Raw genomic sequence first — 22,137 nt, 5'->3', positions numbered from 1 at the left:
CCTTTTTAATCAACATTCTTTTAAAATAATGTAATGTAATATTTATAAAAAAAATTAAACTATGCATTTGGCATTTTATGAAAAACCCTCAACATGTACATGTACGTAACCATGGGTAAGCCTATATATACTGTGCATCTCCGTCATCAGTCCATCTGCATTTCTAATATGGATTTACTCTTTAGCTTCGAATTTTTAAAACTGTTGTATGAATGGATTTAATTTGCAATCACAAGCAAGTGAATTTGTTTCATCACTTCTCAAATAGAACATAGGTTTTGGACCAGTAAGTGCCCCCTTCTCTTACATTCTATTTACTGAATATATACTTTACTTCCAAGCAAATTTCTTGGCAAATTTTACAGACTAACAGTAATTAAATAAAATCAAGTTTCTACAGAAAAATCCTTCATTTACAGCACATTCAAACACTCTATTTCAATGTTTTCAATTAATACACGAAATTATTGATGAATTGAACCGAAAGTGATAATTTAAGAACAGAGCAAGATATCAAAGGTTCTGACTCTTTCCAAGATGCAAAGTAGATTTTTAATATTGATTTGAACATATTTGAACAAGTAAATTCTAAACATACTCCTTACAAAATATAATTCAGCAGATGATATCTTTGAAACTCTGAAGCTTAGAGAAATTTTAGTTGCATGTGTTTGGTACATCTCTTGGAAATTAAACCTGGGGTAAAGTTTTGTCCAAACGTGGGGTATTTTCAACAATGCCTTGAATCTTCACATGATTCCATGAGTCTCTCTTACTTTGGATTTTTAAAACTTTCAATACAAGATTTCAGTGGTAAAGTATTTGTCTCTCTCTCTTCACTTTGTACACCAGCTTCATCTGAAAACTCATTGCTAAACATTCTGTCCAGCATGTTGTCCACCTCTACAAACTGATTTCTTGGCCTAGATACCATGAAATGCACTAAACTTCTCTATGCTACTTTTTATGTTACTCTCCCAATATCTCCTGTATCAAAAAAGGCCATTTTCATCAATGCATTTTTTAAAATTACAAACAGTGTTGGCATCTTTTTGGATAATTTAAAATGTACATTAATAAATCATTCCTATTATTTTATAAGCGGATCATTATTAGATATTTTAACTTGTAAAAGTAGTTCCAGGTTGGGTGTGAGATATAGAATAACAGACAGAAAATCTGTATTGAACGCCTGATCACTGATGTAAGATTAAACAGGTATGTAAAAAATAAATCCAAGCAAACCAAATATGGTTGAAATCCACTTATAATTAAACAATTTCTTATGAAGTAACATTAGTGGCATACATGGATTTTATACCTGTGATGAATTTGAGAAGTTCTGCTGCATTGTTACACTGTTGCTTCCTGTCATAGGACATGTGAACTACAATAACATTGATGATAACGCTGGATGCCATCATCACAGCAGCATGAAGAATAATTCTCCTGTTTGTATCTGGGCCATGATCATTACTCAGCTGATAGGTGGTGCTTTCAAGAATAGGTTTGCGGCTTATTAGACCAATGCCTGGAAAAAAAAACAAATGTCTCTTGCAGTAACCCTGATACTGTCAATTTTTATTTTACTACAAACCATGAAGTCCATATTGTTTGTGTTATAATTTTACTTAATAAACTGCAGAGACCCATATCTGCCAGCACATTATGAGAAAGCAGATCTGGGTCTGTGCAGTTTGTAGATGGATCTCACTTATCAGTGTGTATATACGGTAAGATTCTATTGAACTCCTGATGAGAAATACATGTATGCATTTTGTTGGATGAAACCAAGGAAATGACCGTGAAATACATTTGGATGCCTTGGTGGTCAAGTTTTATAAAGATAAATTATAGGTATCATATATACTCCCACTCAGAAGGAATAAATGAATATAGTTGTGTTAAAATCGAGTACGAATATACAGGCAGACAAATTTATTATCAGCCATCAACTCATATTGATATAGCTTGTTCTTATAATGCAGATTCCCCAAACAGTATTGCCTACATTAGAAAACAAAAATAAAACAAAACCAAATATTTCAAATTGCAGAACAAATAATTAAATATGGAGTTGTACAATGTGATTAAGAAGTTTTTTAAAATCAAACAAATACCTTTTGTAGATTGCATAGAAACACTTCTACCATTTTCATAGTTTTATATGAATAATGCAGGCAATTATTTGATGGTAAAAGTGCATGTGGGCAAATCAAACAATCATAACAGCAGAAATATTACAATGTCTGAGAACTTACCATACCTATACAAATTATTTTCATGCCCTGTCTGTACATATGTTCTACACAGCATTGAATACAGCAACTATTTTGTAGACTCTCCCCACAAATGAAGCTATCAAGTCATTTTGTGAATAAATGTTCTCATTTGAGATATGTGTTAGAAATTATATCAGTGTGGGAAATAATACATGCAAACAGGGCTGGTGCCATACCCGGCCAGACTATCTGGCGCCCTAGGCAAGGTTAGATTCTGGCGCCCCCCCTCCCGAAAATATCAATTTCCAAATTTATAAACAATATTTTTTTTTTTTAAAATGCGCCCCTTGAAATCAGCGCCCTAGGTGGCTGCCTAGTTTGCCTATATGGTAGCGCTGGCCCTGCATGCAAATGAGCTTCAACATGAGATAGGGAGCCAGAGTGACTCCATGGTTAGCATGCCAGACTCATGACTAAAAGAGAATGAGTTCAAACCCTACTATTGGAGCAGTTACAATGATGCATCATTAAGCAAGTCACTTTACTCCCACTAAATAACCTGCTGTGTTTCTGTGCCTTCAATGATGGAGAAATTAGAGAGGACATGTCAGAATCATGGAGAAATTAAAGGACATGTCAGCATATAATTACCCCGAGGGGAAAATGTTTAAAAAATGATTAACACATCTTGTTACACATTGTCAGTTTTTAACAATTATAATATGTGTGCCTAAAAATATCTACCTGTCTTTCTTTGTTCCTTCCATTATAAACAAGAATCAGCTTGGAGAGAAAACAGCGACTTTAATGCAAGGGAAACAACTCCAGTATTTTTGGGGTGAATCTCCAGCATTTTGCTGAGGTTAAAAGTTTTTAAAAATATGCTGAAATCTGAATTGATGCACTTCAAATGCATCAGACAGAATATAGATGCCTTTGTTACTCTTCTTGTTGGAAAGGCTCAAGGGTATATGTTGATAAAAGTTTAATCGAGCTAAGCAGTCAACAAACTAACTACTTATTCTAAGTCTACAGTTTTTACAATAGTCAAAATCTTTCCAGGGTCCAAGTAAAATCTTGTTATGAGATGGCTACAGACAAAAATTTCTTAAAAATCATGCAAATAATGTGAAATGGTCATTCTTCACAAGAAATAATTGTTACAGATATTTAATTTGTATTGCTTGTTGGCTTTTCTCATTGATTATATGTTATGTACATCTGTATTCTGTACTTGACCTTTGTCCAAAATCAAGTTAATGGTGTACCTCACCAGTAACATTTATTTTGTAAACAACATATTACATAGTGTCGCAGACATAACTTGGTTTCACCTTAGAATGATTTGATAATTTTCATCATACATGTGTACAACGTTACCTAGGGTGAATAATTGTTTTCTAGGTAATCAGCAACTGAACTAACATGTACCTCGTTGTAGATAAGATTGTGGCAAGATTCACTAAAAGCACGGGTATTTTACCCTGACTAATACTCATTCTCCTGTGGATTTAAGGCAAGTTCCATTTCTAACTAACACACTGGTCTACGGATCTTGTCAAGGAGTGAACGTTCTCCATTTGTATTACATTTGTATTTTATTTGATATGTGAAGTGTATTCAGTTTTTAATGTTGTATCGTGAAATGATGCCTTTATTACTAAGCAGATTTGAAACGTTGTGAACTTTTGAATTACACGTTGCTATTAGAGTTTAATTTAGGTGGCGCTCTACAGTTTCGCATTTTGCATAGGGTTAGGATTTTAAAGAAAAAGAATTTTCCTGGCTTTCCTCACTGGTTATACTGGCTATTTAAAAAAGACCTTGTATATCTTAGGTATAATTCAAAGAACCTTTAATTCCCTATATTTTGGTGTATGATTGATGGGTGTACTATGGGTTATAGAGTATACAGCTTGGCCTTACTTCAGATGTGCACCTTTCAAAAAAGTGCTAGCTCTACTTGGTCATTTTCACTTCCTCAACTTCAGAGGTAAACTGTATAAAAAAGAGCCGATAACTTTTTTTACATTTGATATATTTGGTAAATCATTCATTGCACTTTCAGAAGCTGGTATTGTCTAGTCTGGCAAAAGTCATTTTCTCTATTTTAATAGCTGCTACGTATAGTGCGCTTTAGACTAATTCAGGCTGATTTTTTAACACAAGGGAACAGTCATTTTAGTTAGCAGTGTGTTTAAATCATGTAAAATTTCCAAAAGTACAATATCCAAAAGAAATATCATCCACATTACATTAATGTAGCATAGAGGTATGCCAACATTCTCTCTGTTGTGCATGGATTAAATGCGAACTACTTCACCTTACATACATCACTCTCTCAAAAGTACATATTAATTGGTGAGTGCCCCCTTAGTAGCACATATCTATAGATATTCATTCCGAACCTATTGTTTCAGCCAATTTGGTTTTATTGTAGCAGTTTAGGGCTGTCTGTAGCTGTTTAGAGCTGTCTGTAGCTGTTTATGGTTGAGCAGCAGAGAGGGTGAACAGACCATAGAATTCCGACAAAACAAATAAAACAAACAAATAAATCATCTCGTAGAAAGGTCCAGATTTTACAAATGAACTTTCCTTGAGATGTTTATTTTTGCAATGACCGATTGTGCTAATAAAACCTCAGTTTGAAATAGTAGCTGAAAAAATAAAGTACTCTACGTGTTTATTTATTTCTTGTTTATTTTTTTGACGACCAACGTTGGTAGGTACCCTCTCTGCTGCTATTAATTTACCACCATACCAAGTTTGATGAATATTTTTCAACGCGTTCTCGCTGTCGTTTTTCCTCATCTGTTTCATCTTCATCTGAATCTTCGGAATTTGTTCTATGTTTCAAGTAATATTCAAGTTCTGATGGTGGTTTTTCTATTTTGGGATTTATGTTCTTTCTGTGTTTATAATATATCATCAAACTTCTGTATCGATCTCCACCGCAATTTTTGCAAATCTGATATAATCCTCTAACGCCGTTGTTACATCCAACACATCTTCGTGGACCAGCATGAGGATTTTTCTTTATAAGATAATTATGTTTCTTGCAATATTCTCCACGGCATTTTTTATTACAATTGTTAGTGGTTCCTTGACGTAACCACGCACAGTTGTTCATTATATTAATGATATCTATTTAATTCAATTTAATTTTATCATCACCCCTGTTACCCAAATATTTTATCAATACCCACACGATATCTTGTTCTTGGATCATGTAAATTTATTGTTATAAATCCATGCGGAGTAGCTTGCGCTCGTGAGAAGAAATTTTTGAATTTAATTATATCCATGTCACCACCACACCAGGTTTGATGAATATTTCGCAACGTGTGTGTGTCTACGCCATTAAACACAACTAAAATGTTGCAGTTGTCTCTGATCACCTTCGGAATTTGTGTATATCGTTGAGTAACATAGATCACGTCTGTATTTTTATGTCTCCCTCGGGAAAATATTCTGGCTGGATTTGATTGTTTATCTAGCATCACATCGTCGTATACAACTAAATTATTAATAAATCCGTCTATGGAATCTACGGACGGTGCTTCATCAATATCGGTTATAAACTCTATAACATCATTATCTTCATCCAGTAATCGCGCGTTTTCATTGAAATCTTTAAGTACATCATAACATCGCTGATCATCAACGGATGGTGCTACTAAATATAATTTATCCCATTTCAACCATCTCATTATCAGATTAAGTAATAACTGCGTCTTACCCGATCCAGATGGTCCTATGATAATCATTCTGATGGAGTTCGGTAGCGCAGGATGATGCTTAACTGGCTCTCGCTGCCGAGTTGCTGAGAAATCAATTATATCCATATATATTATAACATGAATTTATATTGTTTACGCTGTAAAGTTAAAACTCCAACTATTGATTTAGCTACGGTTACAACAAAAAATAAAAAAATAGCGTACGGTGGAAAATGTTCTGTATGCTGTAGAAAGAAATTTTCGTTTTTACCTAATAAGCGCGGTGGTGATATTGCTAATTTGATGTCAAAGTTTCCAGGTGCTCCATGGGCTAAATACAGCGGAGAAAAACATCTACCAGGATATAATTATTGCGGTCCTGGTACTCGACTCGATATCAGGCTCGATAATCAAGATCAACCAAAACCAGGCGAGGAACCAATAAATGCTATTGATCGAGCTTGTCATGCTCATGATGTAGCTTATAAAAGTCAAAATCTACAAGATAGGCATATTGCAGATGTAAAATTAATTCATTCATTAAATTCTATAAAAAATAAAAATATTAGAGAATCATTAGCTAATTGGTTAGTAAGATCCTCGATGAAAGGTAAATTAGCGATTGGGGCTGGTAATTAATAATGGAATCAATTTATTATTCACCGAGAGGATACTGGAGAGGCAAAGCAGCAATTGGTAAACTCGCTGATGCAGCATCGGTTAAACATTCTACTGCTAAAACGTGGTTATCTAAACAAGCAATATGGCAAATTTATCTACCACGTCCTAAACAAATTCAGTACTCGTATTTCGATGTCAGTGTTCCTAATGAAGTTCATCAAGCTGATATTCTGTTTTTACCGCATGATACTGTGCGTGGAAAAACGTACAAGTACGCGCTAACCGTAGTTGATGTTGCAAGTAGATATAAAGAAGCAGAACCGCTATCGGCGAAAACATCATCTGAAGTAGCTGATGCGTTTGAACGAATTTATCAACGAGGACTTGGACCACAAGGTGGTCTACGATGGCCACAGCTACTACAGGTTGATCCTGGTAGGGAATTTCTTGGTCCAGTATCATCGTTGATGAAACAACATAATACCAAAATACGACGAGGTCATACCGCAATTCACCGTGATCAAGCAATTGTTGAGCGATTTAATCGAACACTTGCTGAACGGTTATTTGGATATCAATACGCGAGGGAATTTATTCAGGATAAGAGATCTCGCGAATGGGTTGCAAGATTACCAATCGTGATAGCTGCATTAAATAATGAAATCACACGAACAACCAACATGAAACCCATTAGCGCGGTCACAAAAAAAAATATACCAACACAACGAAAAGATGCTGGAAAACAAAAAATATTAGGTGATGTCACAGTCAGATATTTATATGAGCCTGGTGAACTTGAAGGTGGTAGCGCGAGAGCAACTGATCCTATTTGGAGTGTTACCACACACAAAATATCTACCGTGACAAGATCCACTGGAAGAAATGTAGGCGTTTCCAGACCTGCAATCTACAGATTAGATTCTGCTGCTCCTCAACGTGGATTTACACGTGAACAACTACAAATAATTCCCGAGGATACACAACTACCGCCGCGATCACTTCGGTGATTTCGATCACTTAACTAGCGCCTCTACGTCGATTACACTCAAGACAGGTTAACATGGTATTTTCTCGTGTATGACCGCGACTATTATCTTTTCTATCTACGGTAAATTGTCTTGAATCATTACTCGAATACCGCCATAACATTATACAATTACAACTGGTGCAATGATTGTTCTGCTGCTGTTTTAACTCAATAATAAATTCAACATCAAGATCAAAGTCGCGTTTATTTTTTTTGTCAGATTGTTTGTATCCGATTAATTTTTTTCTTATTATATCATCATCGATGATGTTAAATTTATCAACGATTTCAGGAATTATAATTCTACGTAATTGAGATATATTTCTGACCCTCGATACCGCTAAATAAACTAAATTTGACCACTCGATTCGATCGTCTACAATCCAGACTCGTGTGTCAGAAATAGTTAATCCCTGAGACGAGTGGATCGTCATGGCGTATCCCAACACCCATGGAGATTTGTCAGCGTGTAATGCATCTTCGACTACACTGATATCAACGGCAACAATATCATTTAATACGAGATCTTGCTTCTCAGTCTGTCCTGGAATATCAACATTAATATTCTGTTTTCGTGTATCTGATGGTCTATAACATAACGGAACGGGTAATTCTGAATATTGTTCTTTATGTAGCTGAAATAACTGTTGTTGTAAAGCGTCTCTGATTATTTTTCTACTTGCTACGATCAAATCGGTGGGTCTCCATGAGTTCAAAAAATCACTCATTGATGTCTCTGAGATCACTCCACGTATTATTTCACACTGAATTTTGTTTGATTGTAATCTGATTAATTTTTTAAACTCTTTCAAATTTGCATCAAGAGCTCTATGATCATCATCTATTTCTTCGTAATAATCAACGAAATTTTTTAACCAATCATGTGGAGATGGTCCAACAAAAGGCGGCGGTTGACCATGATCGCCACACATTATTATGGCGGTATTTTTCGTCAACAACCAATCAAGAAACATTTTTAATGTATCCAATGAGACCGTGCATATCTCATCCTAAATAATTATTTTAGGTATATATTTTTCCCCCATCCGTTGAGGAGTCCATGTATCCCCGCGCCATCGGAAGAAACTATGATACGTGCACGATTGTACTTGCCGCTGTTTCATCTCACGTGCAAGTCTATGTGTGGGTGTCAGCACGATCATATCTGAATTTCTAAAAACATTAATCGCTCGAGTCGTTTTGCCGCATCCACCAGGTCCATTGAGATATACTGTCTTATATCTAGTTATTGGATCACTCAACGATGGTGCCTTCGACATTTCTGATATTTTATTACCCTCACGATAAACATCTCTCACTGGAACATCTGCTGATTCTGTGTAATTGTGTAATAGTTCCTTTTTTATTCTCCACGAACCCCATCGTTCATCATTACTTGTAAATTTCATAACAGGTTCTAAATATTTACTTGAAATATAAAACGAATCTGTTGCGACTCTGACTGCGGTCTCAGGAAATCTATTAATCATCGATAATAAATTTATAGAAACATAAGCCAACATGGAAGATCTTAGATGAGTATATTGCGGGGATACGTCATTTATGTAACTAACGATCGTACCTAATTTTGTTCCGTCGGATAAATAAACACTCTCTCGATTTACAAATGTATTTTTCGCCGTTGTATCAGCGATTATAAAATCGTACTCGGCATCATCTAAAATTAATCGTGCGTGATGTCTTTTATAATCATATGCACCACCTTGAGTAAATTTACCTATAATTTTTCTACCGAGATCTTTTGCAGTTTTGAGTTTAATCTCGAGAATTTTAGGAATATCATCTTCGGAAACATCAGGATATTTTTCCTTAAACTCGCTGATAACTTCAGAATCTGACATGGGCAACCAAACTTTGGTCTGTGCATGATATGATATAATTGCCTCACTGACCACCAACGATGTCAGTATCATACAATCTAGCATATATCGCAACAAAACTATAGGTGCCCAACGTTTTTCACAAAAATGTCTGCCAAACCAAACATAACAAATCTTGTGAAGATTTTCGTTAAACTCGAACGACTCAATACAGGCGAATCCAGTCAGATCAAAATCAGGTAATGGTCCATTAATTGCCACTCGCGTCATCTCGTTTGTAGGGTGACCAAATCTTTCAAAGTACGTAGAACAGTCTCCGTATCCCAGAAAACTTCCTGGATAACATGCAACCATATCAACCGAAATAACATCATTGTAATTGTATTTGGTATTCCATAATCCGCCATGTCCATATTCGACGCAACTTGCACGTACGTCCTCGAGTAAATCAAATCGTGTTGGTTTCCATGAATTTCGTTCTCTGGCGAAATGAGCCGCAACAGATGGAACGGTAAAACAATTAGTTAGTAATTTGTCAGTATTTTCCGCGTGCTTGCACTGTAAAAACGTCGCAAGATTTTTCATCTCGTCATGGAGGGATTCTGTGCGATATATTTCACCGTTCGGTTTGACAAACTGATCAAATTCACCCTCCTCATTACTTTTGAATAACCATACCGATACAGGATCGGTTTTACTTATTTCGTTGATAAAATCAAACATATCTGTGGAGTAAAATCTAACAGTTCGATCATGTGGAAATATTGTTACTGCGTTAGTCCATGCGTGCGCGTTATGATCGATAATATTTATTGGAGCTCCTTTCGATTTATATTTCGACTGGTACAGTACTTCTCCCGTTATTGTCGCCACAGTTATTGGAAATTTTAATATTTTTCCTAACTCAGCAACATCTTTTATTGTAGCACCAGTATCCCTAACTGAATCAGCCCACGAGTTTATTTTTTCACGCCTTAAATCAGTTAATCCATTTCCACGCATCGCGTTTGTAAAGTGTTCTATTACTCGTTCAGCCACACAATTTAGCCTTGACAAGGTCAAGGATGATAATTTCATCGGCGCTAGTTTATCAACGTTAGGTTTTTTATTTATCTCATAAATTCCATAAATAACCGCTGTTACAGGATACGCTCGCTCATAATACGGTTTATCAATACCAGTCAATAGACCCGGTCTGGAATTTTTACTTAATATGATAGTTTTATTATTATTAAGGACAGGATCATATTTGTCACGGATAATCCAACTATCTGTTTCTGTTAATACAATAAATTTTACTCTGAAGAAATATTTTTGATTGCCCTCGTATTCAGCGATGTAGTTAATGATAGTTGCCGCTCGCTTGTCATTCATTGTAGCGTCCGTGACAAAGTCAGTGTTTCGTATAATCTTGAACGTTGACCATGTATGAGATGCACCATCCGTGTAAAATTCTTTCTTGGCGTCATGAATTTTCGAGATCAAACTTTTATTTTTCGGATCAACCAGATCTCGTACTGGCAAGTCAGAAGATAATCTGTCAAGGTTGAATTTATACTTAACAGGCCTAGTTTGGGATAATCTCTCAAACTCGTTCATATAATTAAAACAAATATTTAAATAAAGAAAATTATATATATATATATACAATGTCCCAATGCAGATGGTTGATGATCGGCTCAGTAAATCGATGCAACAAATCCTGTAGAAAGGAATTTTGTTGGATGCACTCACAAAACATACGACGAGGAAGTCTAGGACCAATACCATGTCTACGGTGTGGTATTGGAGTACGTGGAAAGACAGAATTATGTGGAAAGTGCGGCGGGAAACGGTTCAGAGAACTTAAAAGATATTATGACAAAAAAAATAATAGCGGTGAAAACGCTATAAAATCCGTGAAGGATTATATATCAAGATTTCAGACAAACAATGATTTAAACATATAATATTATTATAATGGAGCAAAATATATTTGTCCCACATCCTGTCATAACAAACTATGAATCAAATATTAATGGTATCATCAGACACTGCAAGTTGAAGAAACAAGTTGGTTGTATTAATAATGTTGGTTATCTTAGATTTACAGTTGGAAAGAAACATTATTTCTGTCATAGATTTACGTATGAATGTTTCTTCGGAGTGATCAATGACGGTCTTGTTATTGATCATATTGATGGAAATCCTCAAAACAATAATTTATCCAACCTTCGTGTTGTCACATACAGCGAGAATAATACACGTGGAAATACAGGAAGATGTAAGACAGTTTCTAGAAGGGTAGTAATTTCCACAAACATGGAAACTGGTGAAGAAATTATGTTTCGTTCGATGCGTTCAGCGGCGAAATATTTTGATATTCACCCGCAATCAGTACAAAGAGTGGCAGAAAATATATATAAAACAGCTTTATCGAAAAAATATAAACAGAAAATTACATTTCAGTATCAATAACTATCATCACCACATTATTAACTATCATCACCACATTGAATTAATTTTTTTAATTTATGTCACAGTAGGTCCTCCATACACTACTGAATTTTTGATTTAAGGGGAGATTACTTTGTAATATATAGTTTTCTTCGTAGATGGTTGGTTTTTTATGATCGTAATTAGTCAGTTTAACTAATTACATCGTAACTAATTACATCGTAACTAATTACTCGTAGAAGTATTATTTATGGTTTTTAAATATTTTCCCATCACACAACACATGATCCGTAGGAAGCTGTGTGTAAACAGAAACCGTTACTCATTGTAATTGACCTGCAGTTGTGTGTTCACTGAACTTACAATTCTGGAAAGTTCTTTGACTGGTGCATTAATGCTACTGTTATTATTGATTTTCGGTCTGCTACAAATACAGAAACTATTATTCAGAAACTGTTATAAATACAGAAACTGTTATTATTCAGAAACCGCTACAAATACAGAAACTATTATTCAGAAACTATTATTCAGAAACCGCTACAAATACAGAAACTGTTATAAATACAGAAACTGTTATTATTCAGAAACCGCTGTTTAGTGTAAATATTGGTTCCTTAGCTATATAGCTAGCTATATATTAACTTCCGAAACATATGTTCGTAACAATGTTTGATAGCTCGATCAGTATGGTATTGGACTGTGGCGCTCGCGGTCCAGGATCGAATCCCCATGGCTGACAATTTGTCGGTGGTGCGCATAATTGCGATTTTTATAATAGTGGGGGGGGGGGGGGAACCGCAAGATCCCCTCCGCTCAGCAAATTCACAACCACAATATTGACTTGTGGTTGATACATATTTTCGTATCACCCACTGGATTAATTATTGTGGGTGTGATTTTGCTGAGCGTACATGTTTGTACTGTCCTTAGTTAAGTTATATGTTTGTACTTCATTCATAATCTGAGCTCGCTAATACACTCGATAGGGGCTCTTCATTCATTGTATATAACCATTTCATTGTATATATCCATTTCATTGTATGTATGTCCGATAAACTTGGTAGATTGCGGTGGCAAGCTACGAGTTTAATGAGGACTGTGCTGTCCTTAGTTAGTACCGTATTCATAATCTGAGCTCGCTAATACACTCGATAGGGGCTCTTCATTCATTGTATATATGTTATATGTATATCCTCTAAGCTTGGTAGATTGCGGTGGCAAGCTACGAGTTTAATGAGGGTTGTGCCGTCCTCCCTCTTGGGCCTCTAGACCGTTGTTTGGCGGGTTAGGGGCTCTCGTAGAGGGAATATTTGCCTAATGAACTTGGTAGATTGCGGTGGCAAGCTACGAGTTCTTGGTTGTGCTGTCCCTGAAACATCCCGACGAAATCGCTAATACACTCGATAGGTGTTCTAGGGATATTTTTTTTATTTTAAAGATTTATATATTATATAATGAACCATGAAAATATCAATGATGTAATTGTCGCTATTAAAAAATTAAAAAAAGATGGAATTAATATATCTGATGAACTTAATCCTGAAAAAATAGTTTCTGACTTTGAGATTTTACAAGAACGTAAAACCATGGGGACACACACACTATCATCTGAATACAGTCTCATGAAACGGATTCAATCGGCAATGTTTCAGTCGCTAGCTACCGTAGAAGATGATCATGTGAAGGAGTTCGTTCCTCTTTCTACCGCCGTAGAAAGAATTAAGTCGTTATTATCCCACGAGTATGAGGCGAAGAAAACGATTAGTACTCGCATAAGACTATTAAGAAAAATAATGTCAGCGAGTAACTTCGTTACTGGTGAAACGATCCAAGGTAACTTCGTTACTGGTGAAACGATCCAAGGTAACTTCGTTACTGGTGAAACGATCCAAGGTAACCCCGTTACTGGTGAAACGATCCAAAGTAGTAATTTTGAAGATGACTGAGATCTTTGATCAGAAATAATATTTCTGAATTTGATGGGTTAGTAATTTGTTTTTTTTTTACTGAAATTTAACAAATTTGTACAATTTCTTAATTTTACAAATTATTTATTTCTGAATTAATTTATTTATTTACTGAATTAATTTATTTTTTTTTTACTAAAATCAAGAAAAATGCACAAATTACTTGATTCTGACGGGGTAGTTGGTAGTCAAAATCAAAGAAAAATGCACGAACTACTTGATTTCTGATGGGGTAGTTGGTAGTCAAAATCAGGAAAATTGAGCAATTTCGTTGTATTTTAGTAAAAAAAAAAATAAAAATCTCAGTAAAAATAATATTATTAATAAATAAAATTTGTTAGGAACAATTTGACAAGGTTAGAACTTTCTTGATTTTGATGGGGTAGTTGGTAGTCAAAATCAAGTAGTTCGTGCATTTTTATGTTTCTGAGGGGGTAGTTGGTAGTCAAAATCAAGTAGTTCGTGCATTTTTATGTTTCTGAGGGGGTAGTTGGTAGTCAAAATCAAGTAATTCGTGCATTTTTATGTTTCTGAGGGGGTAGTTGGTAGTCAAAATCAAGTAATTTGTACAATTTCAGTAAAATTAATAAATATTATTTTTTTTAAGTTGATCGAATTTGATTCTGATCTCTGTTACAAATGTTCTTCTAACTGTTAAGAAATCCTCGTGTGTAAAAACCTCCTCCACATGAAGATCTACGATAAAAGTCCTTACGACTTTACATACAGATTTATTACAAGCTCTTCTTCACGTATGTCAATCAAGCGATTAAGGTGGTCTGTGAGTTTAAAATTGATTCGTGTTAACATATTATTGTGACACCGCAAATACACGGGATTAGTTGGTTCTTGCACGATTAAATTTCCAGGGGGAACTTGTGGTGTGAACGTGTACAGGATGTATCCTTGTTGAGCCTGATTTGATCTTCCGAGATCTATTTGATAGCTGCCATCGATTACGTCACAAACCAGATTGACCGCGACCGTCGATGTTATATTAACGATCCGCGGAGATACGTGTCTTCCGCCGCCATGTGGATCATTATCATATCTGAGAACAGCTGCTGGTTGCGCTAGTTTTTTCCACGCATCGAGTATTTTAGGAAAAAACTCGTCAATGACATCACTGACAGATTTTCTCAACTCGGTTACACTATACCCGGGGAATTTAAAATTTGGTACATCGGCTTCTGTTAATTTATATTTTTCTAACCATGCCTTTGCATCAGAATTTTTAGGTGATTTTAAAAGACTAACCGTGGCCTGAACTATTCGGTTATTAAAATATTCCATATCTGATATAAGCTGATTTAATCTTTCCACACGCGTGATGATTTTTTCACGCGATGACGCTGATATGTCAAAAATATGTTCGTTAAAATATTGATTTAGTTGATCTAGTTGTTTTTTACACTCTTGATTGATTTCCTGAAAATATCTAATAATATCACTCCGATCAAAACTCACATCATATCTCCACTCCCCCTGATTTATAAAAGACCATGCCTCAATATCTTCGCGAAAGATAAACTTGTCAAGCATCGATTTACTTTTTAAAATACTTAGGAACACCTTGTATGATGGATAAATTTGATGATATGATTGTCTATCCGTGACATAATCAGACTTTTTCGGTTCTGGTGGTATCGGTGTTATCGGTGGTAATATTTCAGGCCAACCTAGCACTGATCTGATTGAAGATTGATAAATATCAACGGCATAATCAGGCGAGTTTATTTCAACCGTCGAGGACAACGTCGGCTCATGAACGTTTATTGATATTTTTGATTCCTTTCCCGTTATTGATTTTATTCTACGCGCAAATTCCTCACTGATCTCTTCAATCTGGTAACTGCCAGTTGGTATTTCAACAACAACCCAGTCAGGTGTTCCATCGGGTTTGTTCTTGTTAGCAAATACAAGCGAATTATTTGCTGGTGTACCATGAAACGATTTTGATCTGATATTGGGCCAGCTGTAATATACCCGTAATTGAGCTAGTGCTATTTCTTTTACTGGAATTGCAGTAGGAAAATTAACACTAAATTCAGGATTAGTTGAACTTACCGAGATCATCGTTATCTTTGGCGGAGTTGTGTTGGTCACGATCTGCTGGAGTAATTCTGTCATTATTAATACTTGTATCTTTAATACCTTCATCGTATATTTTGGTCATCATTGAAAATTCGAAATCAGATATAATTCCATCACTGAGACTAGCTGATAACAACGAGGATAATTTCGAGTATGCTACCGTCGCTGTATGTAATTTTATTGTGTAATCGGATAATTTTTCGTTCGTACAAGTACATATTTTTTTTGTGATGATACCAAGCACACCTGCAATAGTTGTTGCTGCCGAAATACAAACAGTTACAGCTACTGGTGCCATCGTTGTCAACGCTGATAATATTACACCGGTTCCAGCAACAACAGCGGATACTGAATAAACAATCACATCAACGATAACCAATCGTCGTCGATATTTTTTTACTTTTACTGTATATTGATCGACTTGATCTTTTAGCGCAGCCTGCCATTCACGCGCTTGATTGTATCTGTATTGTGCACCGTCCATATATATTTATGCAGTAAACAATTGAGGTGTTTCAGCTACAAATTCCAAACACCACCAGTAAGATGTTGCGGTTAATTCCTTATCAGCTGCTTCCAGCATAAATACTTCTTCGGCTCCGATATTTAATACAACAGATACAACCCCGGAAAACCTGTCGGTGGAATGACGCCATGGATACGTTGTAAATATGTAAAATTTTGCAGCACTAAACACAGACAGCCTGTACACGCCAGTGACTGTTGCGGTATATTTGATGGTATTATTTTGTTTTGACCATGTTGCAAATCCCGATGATACCGTGCATACGATGTTTGTGATATGCCCGGGAGTTATTTCAGCTGAAATTTTAATCAGATTGGTTTTATTGATAATCTCAGGAATTCCCGCTACGATGTCTAGTTGTGTTCGTTTGATCGTGTCTAGGTTACTTTTGATATCAGAAAGTTTCATGTCAATGACGGAAGGATTTCCAAAGAACTTATTTATGGCATCATCGGTTTTCTGAAAATTTCTTCGAAGCCTTGTAAACGTGCCCGTGTGAACGTCATACTCGGCCCGTAGCGTGGATAGTTTTCCATCCACGTCGTCGACGTATTGTTTGTTTGCGACGTCGTTGTCAGATTTTGGAGCTGTTACAGCTACTATTTTGTTCCCGCTCATGTTGAGTTCACCTGTCATCGTGTCACCGGTGTTTCTCACGCGATTAGCAACACTTTTTGCAATTTCATCTCTGATGGTTTTAAGTGACATACTTGAATCTCTGATTCTACCACCGTCAGTAAACACGGGAATATTATCCGTAACTGCACCGAGTACTCGCCGGACTATATCATTCCATCTGATATTGCTGGTTTTTAGTTTACCATATCGATCTTGAAAAATAACAACTTCATCTGGGTCAACTCCAGCAAGGTTCATAATATCAGCGAGGTCATCTTTAGTCGCATACTTTGACAGATCAACGTCGGATTTTATTTTCTTACCAGTAGAAGATCTTCCGTAAATATCAACCATTATAATAAGATCCGTTGTTTAAAATGCTTTACGCGCAACATATCGGTTGCTTGTATAATCGTGCACGACTTTATGTGGCGGCTTGGATGATTTTGATATTGCGTCGAGTACATTAATTACTTCACGGCCGCATATTGGCGGATCTGTCATTGTTTGTGTGGGTAGCGTTGAATACCAAACTCTGGTTGTTGCGTGGAGTGGTGCGACATACTTGATAAATTCAACAGGTGGAGCTAACCCGTACGAGTCAAAATAAACAATTCCACGCGGGTCAACCGCGTATGATACCCAATGAGTACCAGGTCCGGAACGTTTGTCGAGATTAATAATACCTGTTTCTAGTTTGTTTGGTTGTTTCGGTAATTGATCTCGCATAAAAACACCTCTAAAGGCGGATATTTTTAATTTTTTAGCAGCATCAAGTAAATCAAAATTTGATGCTGGAGCGTCTAACGAAATGACCCTGGAAGCCTTAGGCCTCTCCCCCAACGAGATCCCGGTAATCTTAGACCGCGCCCCTTTTTTTTGTATCCCCGCCCTGTTGCTTTCTTTAGTGCCATTCCAGCGGCTGTTCCAACAGCACCTAACGCGGCCGCTTTTGCTACGGCTGGAGCAGCTGCAGCTATTAATGCCGGAATGGCCGCAAGAAGTGGAAATATACCACCCGTTTTAACCATGTCTTTGATGGCGCTCGGGGAGAGATGGAATTGAACTCCAGTTTTTGATTCTAGGGCTTTATTGAAATGTTTAATCTGATTACACTGGTCAACAGTGAAATCATTACTGACTTGAAAAGGCCCTAATCTGTAGTATTTTGGTGTGCCGAACACGAATATAACCGTGAAAAATTTGTATTGGCTCTCGTTTTGAAGATATTCATATACCTCATTTTCTATGTATCACTGTGTAAATTTCTCCAGTAGGACTACAGCAACATCCGGAATAATGATGTAACATTGCATAATACCATCATGCTCACATCATCCACAGTTGATTGCATCATTTTCTGATGCAATGCAATACTAATGCCATGCGGCTGCTGAAGTAAGTTGACGTCAGCAGTGTACTATACATGTGTAGGCCTATTATACTAATGCCAGGCGGCTGCTGAAGCTGACGTAAGCAGTGTACTATATAAAGCCCAATCAGATAGGTTCAGCATTTAAAATATTTTAGACGTTGTGCGAGACAGTTCAAGCTACTGTTACATAAAACTTATTATTTTATCCATTTACGTACAATAAAGAACAGTAATGCCTCGAAAGTGTGTTAATACCGCGGACAATTTTTGCTATATTTGTGGGGAAGTGACATTTGCCAACCAGAAGAAAAGTATCAATTCTCAAGTGAAGAAGGCATATCATCTTTACTTCGGATGCAAGGTTGGTGACCAAGACAAGCCTTGGGCTCCGCATATATGCTGTGCTACATGTACAACACAGCTTTCACAGTGGTTGAATTGCAAAAGGTCATCAATGCCGTTTGCAGTCCCAATGGTGTGGAGAGAGCCAAGCAACCACCTAAATGACTGTTACTTCTGCTTGGTTCCTCCTCTTTCCGGCGGAATAACGAAGCGAAAGAAGTCGAGAATAGTCTACCCAAACATTCCGTCTGCATTGAGACCAGTTCCACATGGTGAGGGACTTCCTATTCCAGAACCTCCAGCAGAATATTCTCTTGATTCATCTGACGAAGACAAAGGTGAGTCGACCTGTTCTTCTCCTGGTCCATCAGCATGCAGTGATCCAGATTTTCACTGTGGTGCATCATCAACCCCACACAGAATAACACAGGAAGAACTAAATGACCTGATTCGTGATTTGGACTTATCAAAGAACAAGGCAGAATTGCTAGGATCAAGACTCCAACAATGGAATCTTCTAGAAGAAGATGTCACAATTACTGCATATCGAAAGCGCCACCAGCAATTGGAGCCTTTCTTCAGAAAGGAAAGTAATCTGATATTCTGTTCCGATATTGAGGGCCTCATGAATGCTTTAAAAATCACTCATGACCCACAAGAATGGAGACTATTTGTGGACTCTTCGAAACTGAGTCTCAAGGCTGTGCTTTTGCACAATGGAAACATTCTTCCATCTATTCCAGTAGCGCATGCTGTCCACATGAAAGAGACATACGATAACTTAAGGCAGCTACTGAATTCCATTGAGTATAACAAGTACAGCTGGCACCTCTGTGGTGATTTGAAGGTAGTTGCCCTTTTAATGGGACTGCAGCAAGGATATACAAAATACATGTGTTTCTTATGCGAGTGGGATAGCCGAGCAAGGGAAATGCACTACATGAGGAAGGAATGGACTCACAGGCAGAATGTAGCCATTGGAGAGAAGAATATCCAACACCCAGCTCTGGTTGAGGCTCAGAAAATCTTGCTACCACCCCTTCACATCAAACTAGGTTTGATGAAGAACTTCGTGAAAGACATTGACCGGACTTTGCCAGCATTCCGATACCTGCATGAAAAATTCCCTCGACTCAGCGAAGCAAAGATTAAAGAGGGAGTTTGTGTGGGTCCTCAAATTCGAGAGCTTTTCAAAGATGACCGGTTCAACAACTTGCTGGAAGGTGACGCGAAACAAGCATGGAATGCTTTTCGCCTAGTTTCTACAAACTTCCTCGGAAATGTTAGGGCAGAAAACTATAAGGAACTAGTAGAAGACATGTTGATGAAGTATAAGAAACTTGGCTGCAATATGTCTCTAAAGATTCACTTCCTTCATTCCCATTTGGATTTCTTTCCTAGCAACTGTGGTATTGTTAGTGATGAACACGGCGAACATTTTCATGAAGATATCGCAACAATGGAACAAAGATACCAGGGAAAATGGTCCACTACAATGCTGGCTGACTACTGCTGGACACTCCTCAGAGATGCTCCCGAACAGCTGTACAAGAGACAGGCGAAGAAATCTAAGATGTAGTCAATGACTTGATTTTTTATAGGTAGGCTATTACAGTTGACCTTTTACTATTGGAATGCATTTCGTTATGTAAACATTAATTTCTTGCAGATTACAAAAAAACTAGAGCCAATTTTGCAATTTGACTGTCATATTCGTGTTCAGCACATAAAAATTGATAAGAATTGACTAATTTTATTTCAGTAACATGACTTTTGTAAAAATTTGTTGTCCAGTGTTATTTGTCAACGATAATTTGTTTGGACCACCACCAATTTGATCTCGTTTTAGTGATATTTTAGTTCCGCATTTGTTGGCGGTTTTTGATTGAAGCTTTTTTACCTGACCCGGGGTCAGAGTAACATTAACATGACTATACGACATTTTTATATAAAATATATTTTTCTAAATAACACGATTAAAGATTTTCCACCGGTGCATCAACGACCCTCATTCGACCACTACCACCTTCAAGTAACATGGCTTTGTCGCTAAGTATGACCGCGATCGCTCTGTAGAAGCCGGGAACAACTGGTGGACCGGGTATATCAGGAGGAGGGTTAGTAACATGGGCTCGAAAGTGTATATCAACAACAGATTGTTTGGATAAATCAAGATGTTCTAGTGAAAAATAATAAATCGGATATAGACCTGTAAAATCTAGTTGTGATATTTGCAACCCGGTATCTATATTTTGATCACGTCCCATGAATGACATTAAACGATGATATGCGCGCGCTACATGATTTTGAACAAAATTTAGTTGTATATCCTCGGCCGGTTCTTGATGTCCATTTATCCGTAAAGAAACTTCATTAACTCCAAGGTTGTCAAATATCATATGTGAACGTTGTTGATTATTTATCCGGTTAATATTTTGTAATGCAATAAAAATATGTCGTGGTGCAGAAACACCCTGTTGTGATGCTATATGCCATGTAAATAAACCATTAATATTGCTTTGAGCAGCATCTGTGGTTACTGTTAACCATGATAGCAATGATTTACCGCCTTGATCCATAAAAGATAGTAATTTTTGTTCCTCAGTAATAGATGGAGTCATTACTGGCATCCACAATGAAAGTTTTGATATATTTACTTTACCATCGGCAATACCACCACCTCGCCAGATTGCATCATTATCATTACCTTTTCTTACGAGCACAATTGTGTGTTTAGCTCCAAAGATGACTTTTCTAACATTTCTGCAAAATCCAAAGATATGAGATAATGGAATTGCACACGAAAAATTTCTATTATCTCCTGACAGCGCCGCTTGGCGTGTTGCAAATCCTAAGTTGAAAGTCGCGCTATCACCTTTTACAATATCAAAAGCAGCAGCTGGTCTGGTTGCGTGTTCAAAGTCAACTGGTTGTGGATCAACTGCAGTATCTTGCGGTGTCCGTATTTTAGCATACCTGATATGATCAGCGTTGTCGGTGATATCTTTAGCGAACATCATTGTTGGACCAGCTGATCTTGTAAAGTCGTCAGAATATCTGGCTAGACCAATTATTGTTGTAGCAACATCGACATCCTTCTGAATTGATTCAATATTTTTTCCATCAATCATGTATGTGGCGCTATCAAACAGTGCCATAATCCCGTTGTTGACAAAACCAACACGCAAATTAGCATCATATGGCGTATTAGCTACAACATTCGTTACAAGTCTACCTTCTACTTCAATAAACGCCTCAGCGGGCAAGAAATATCTACTTGTATCATGAACCTGTAATTCGATTCTCCCCTGATGATTTGGTTGTATTGCGTCATAAGAATAAAACTGAT

At 36.7% G+C, this 22,137-nt stretch overlaps 1 protein-coding gene across 2 annotated transcripts in view; it reads right to left on the bottom strand.

Annotated features, from left to right (window-relative positions):
- Positions 1 to 22,137, bottom strand: part of LOC149787855 (uncharacterized) — a 45,042-nt gene that overhangs the window by 13,342 nt on the left and 9,563 nt on the right. For both annotated transcript variants that reach the window (XR_016424116.1, XM_089974079.1), the window contains exon 3: positions 1,322 to 1,531. Coding sequence is in view for 1 of the 2 variants with exons in the window: in XM_089974079.1 (XP_089830205.1) it covers positions 1,322 to 1,531 (210 nt within the window). In the remaining variant the exon portion in view is untranslated. The remainder of the gene's footprint in view (positions 1 to 1,321; positions 1,532 to 22,137) is intronic.

The sequence above is a fragment of the Sinohyriopsis cumingii genome, chromosome 11 (assembly GCF_028554795.1).
Source record: "Sinohyriopsis cumingii isolate HCF-2022 chromosome 11, ASM2855479v2, whole genome shotgun sequence".
NCBI lineage: Eukaryota > Metazoa > Mollusca > Bivalvia > Unionida > Unionidae > Sinohyriopsis > Sinohyriopsis cumingii.
This window is presented reverse-complemented; position numbering and strand designations above follow the sequence as displayed.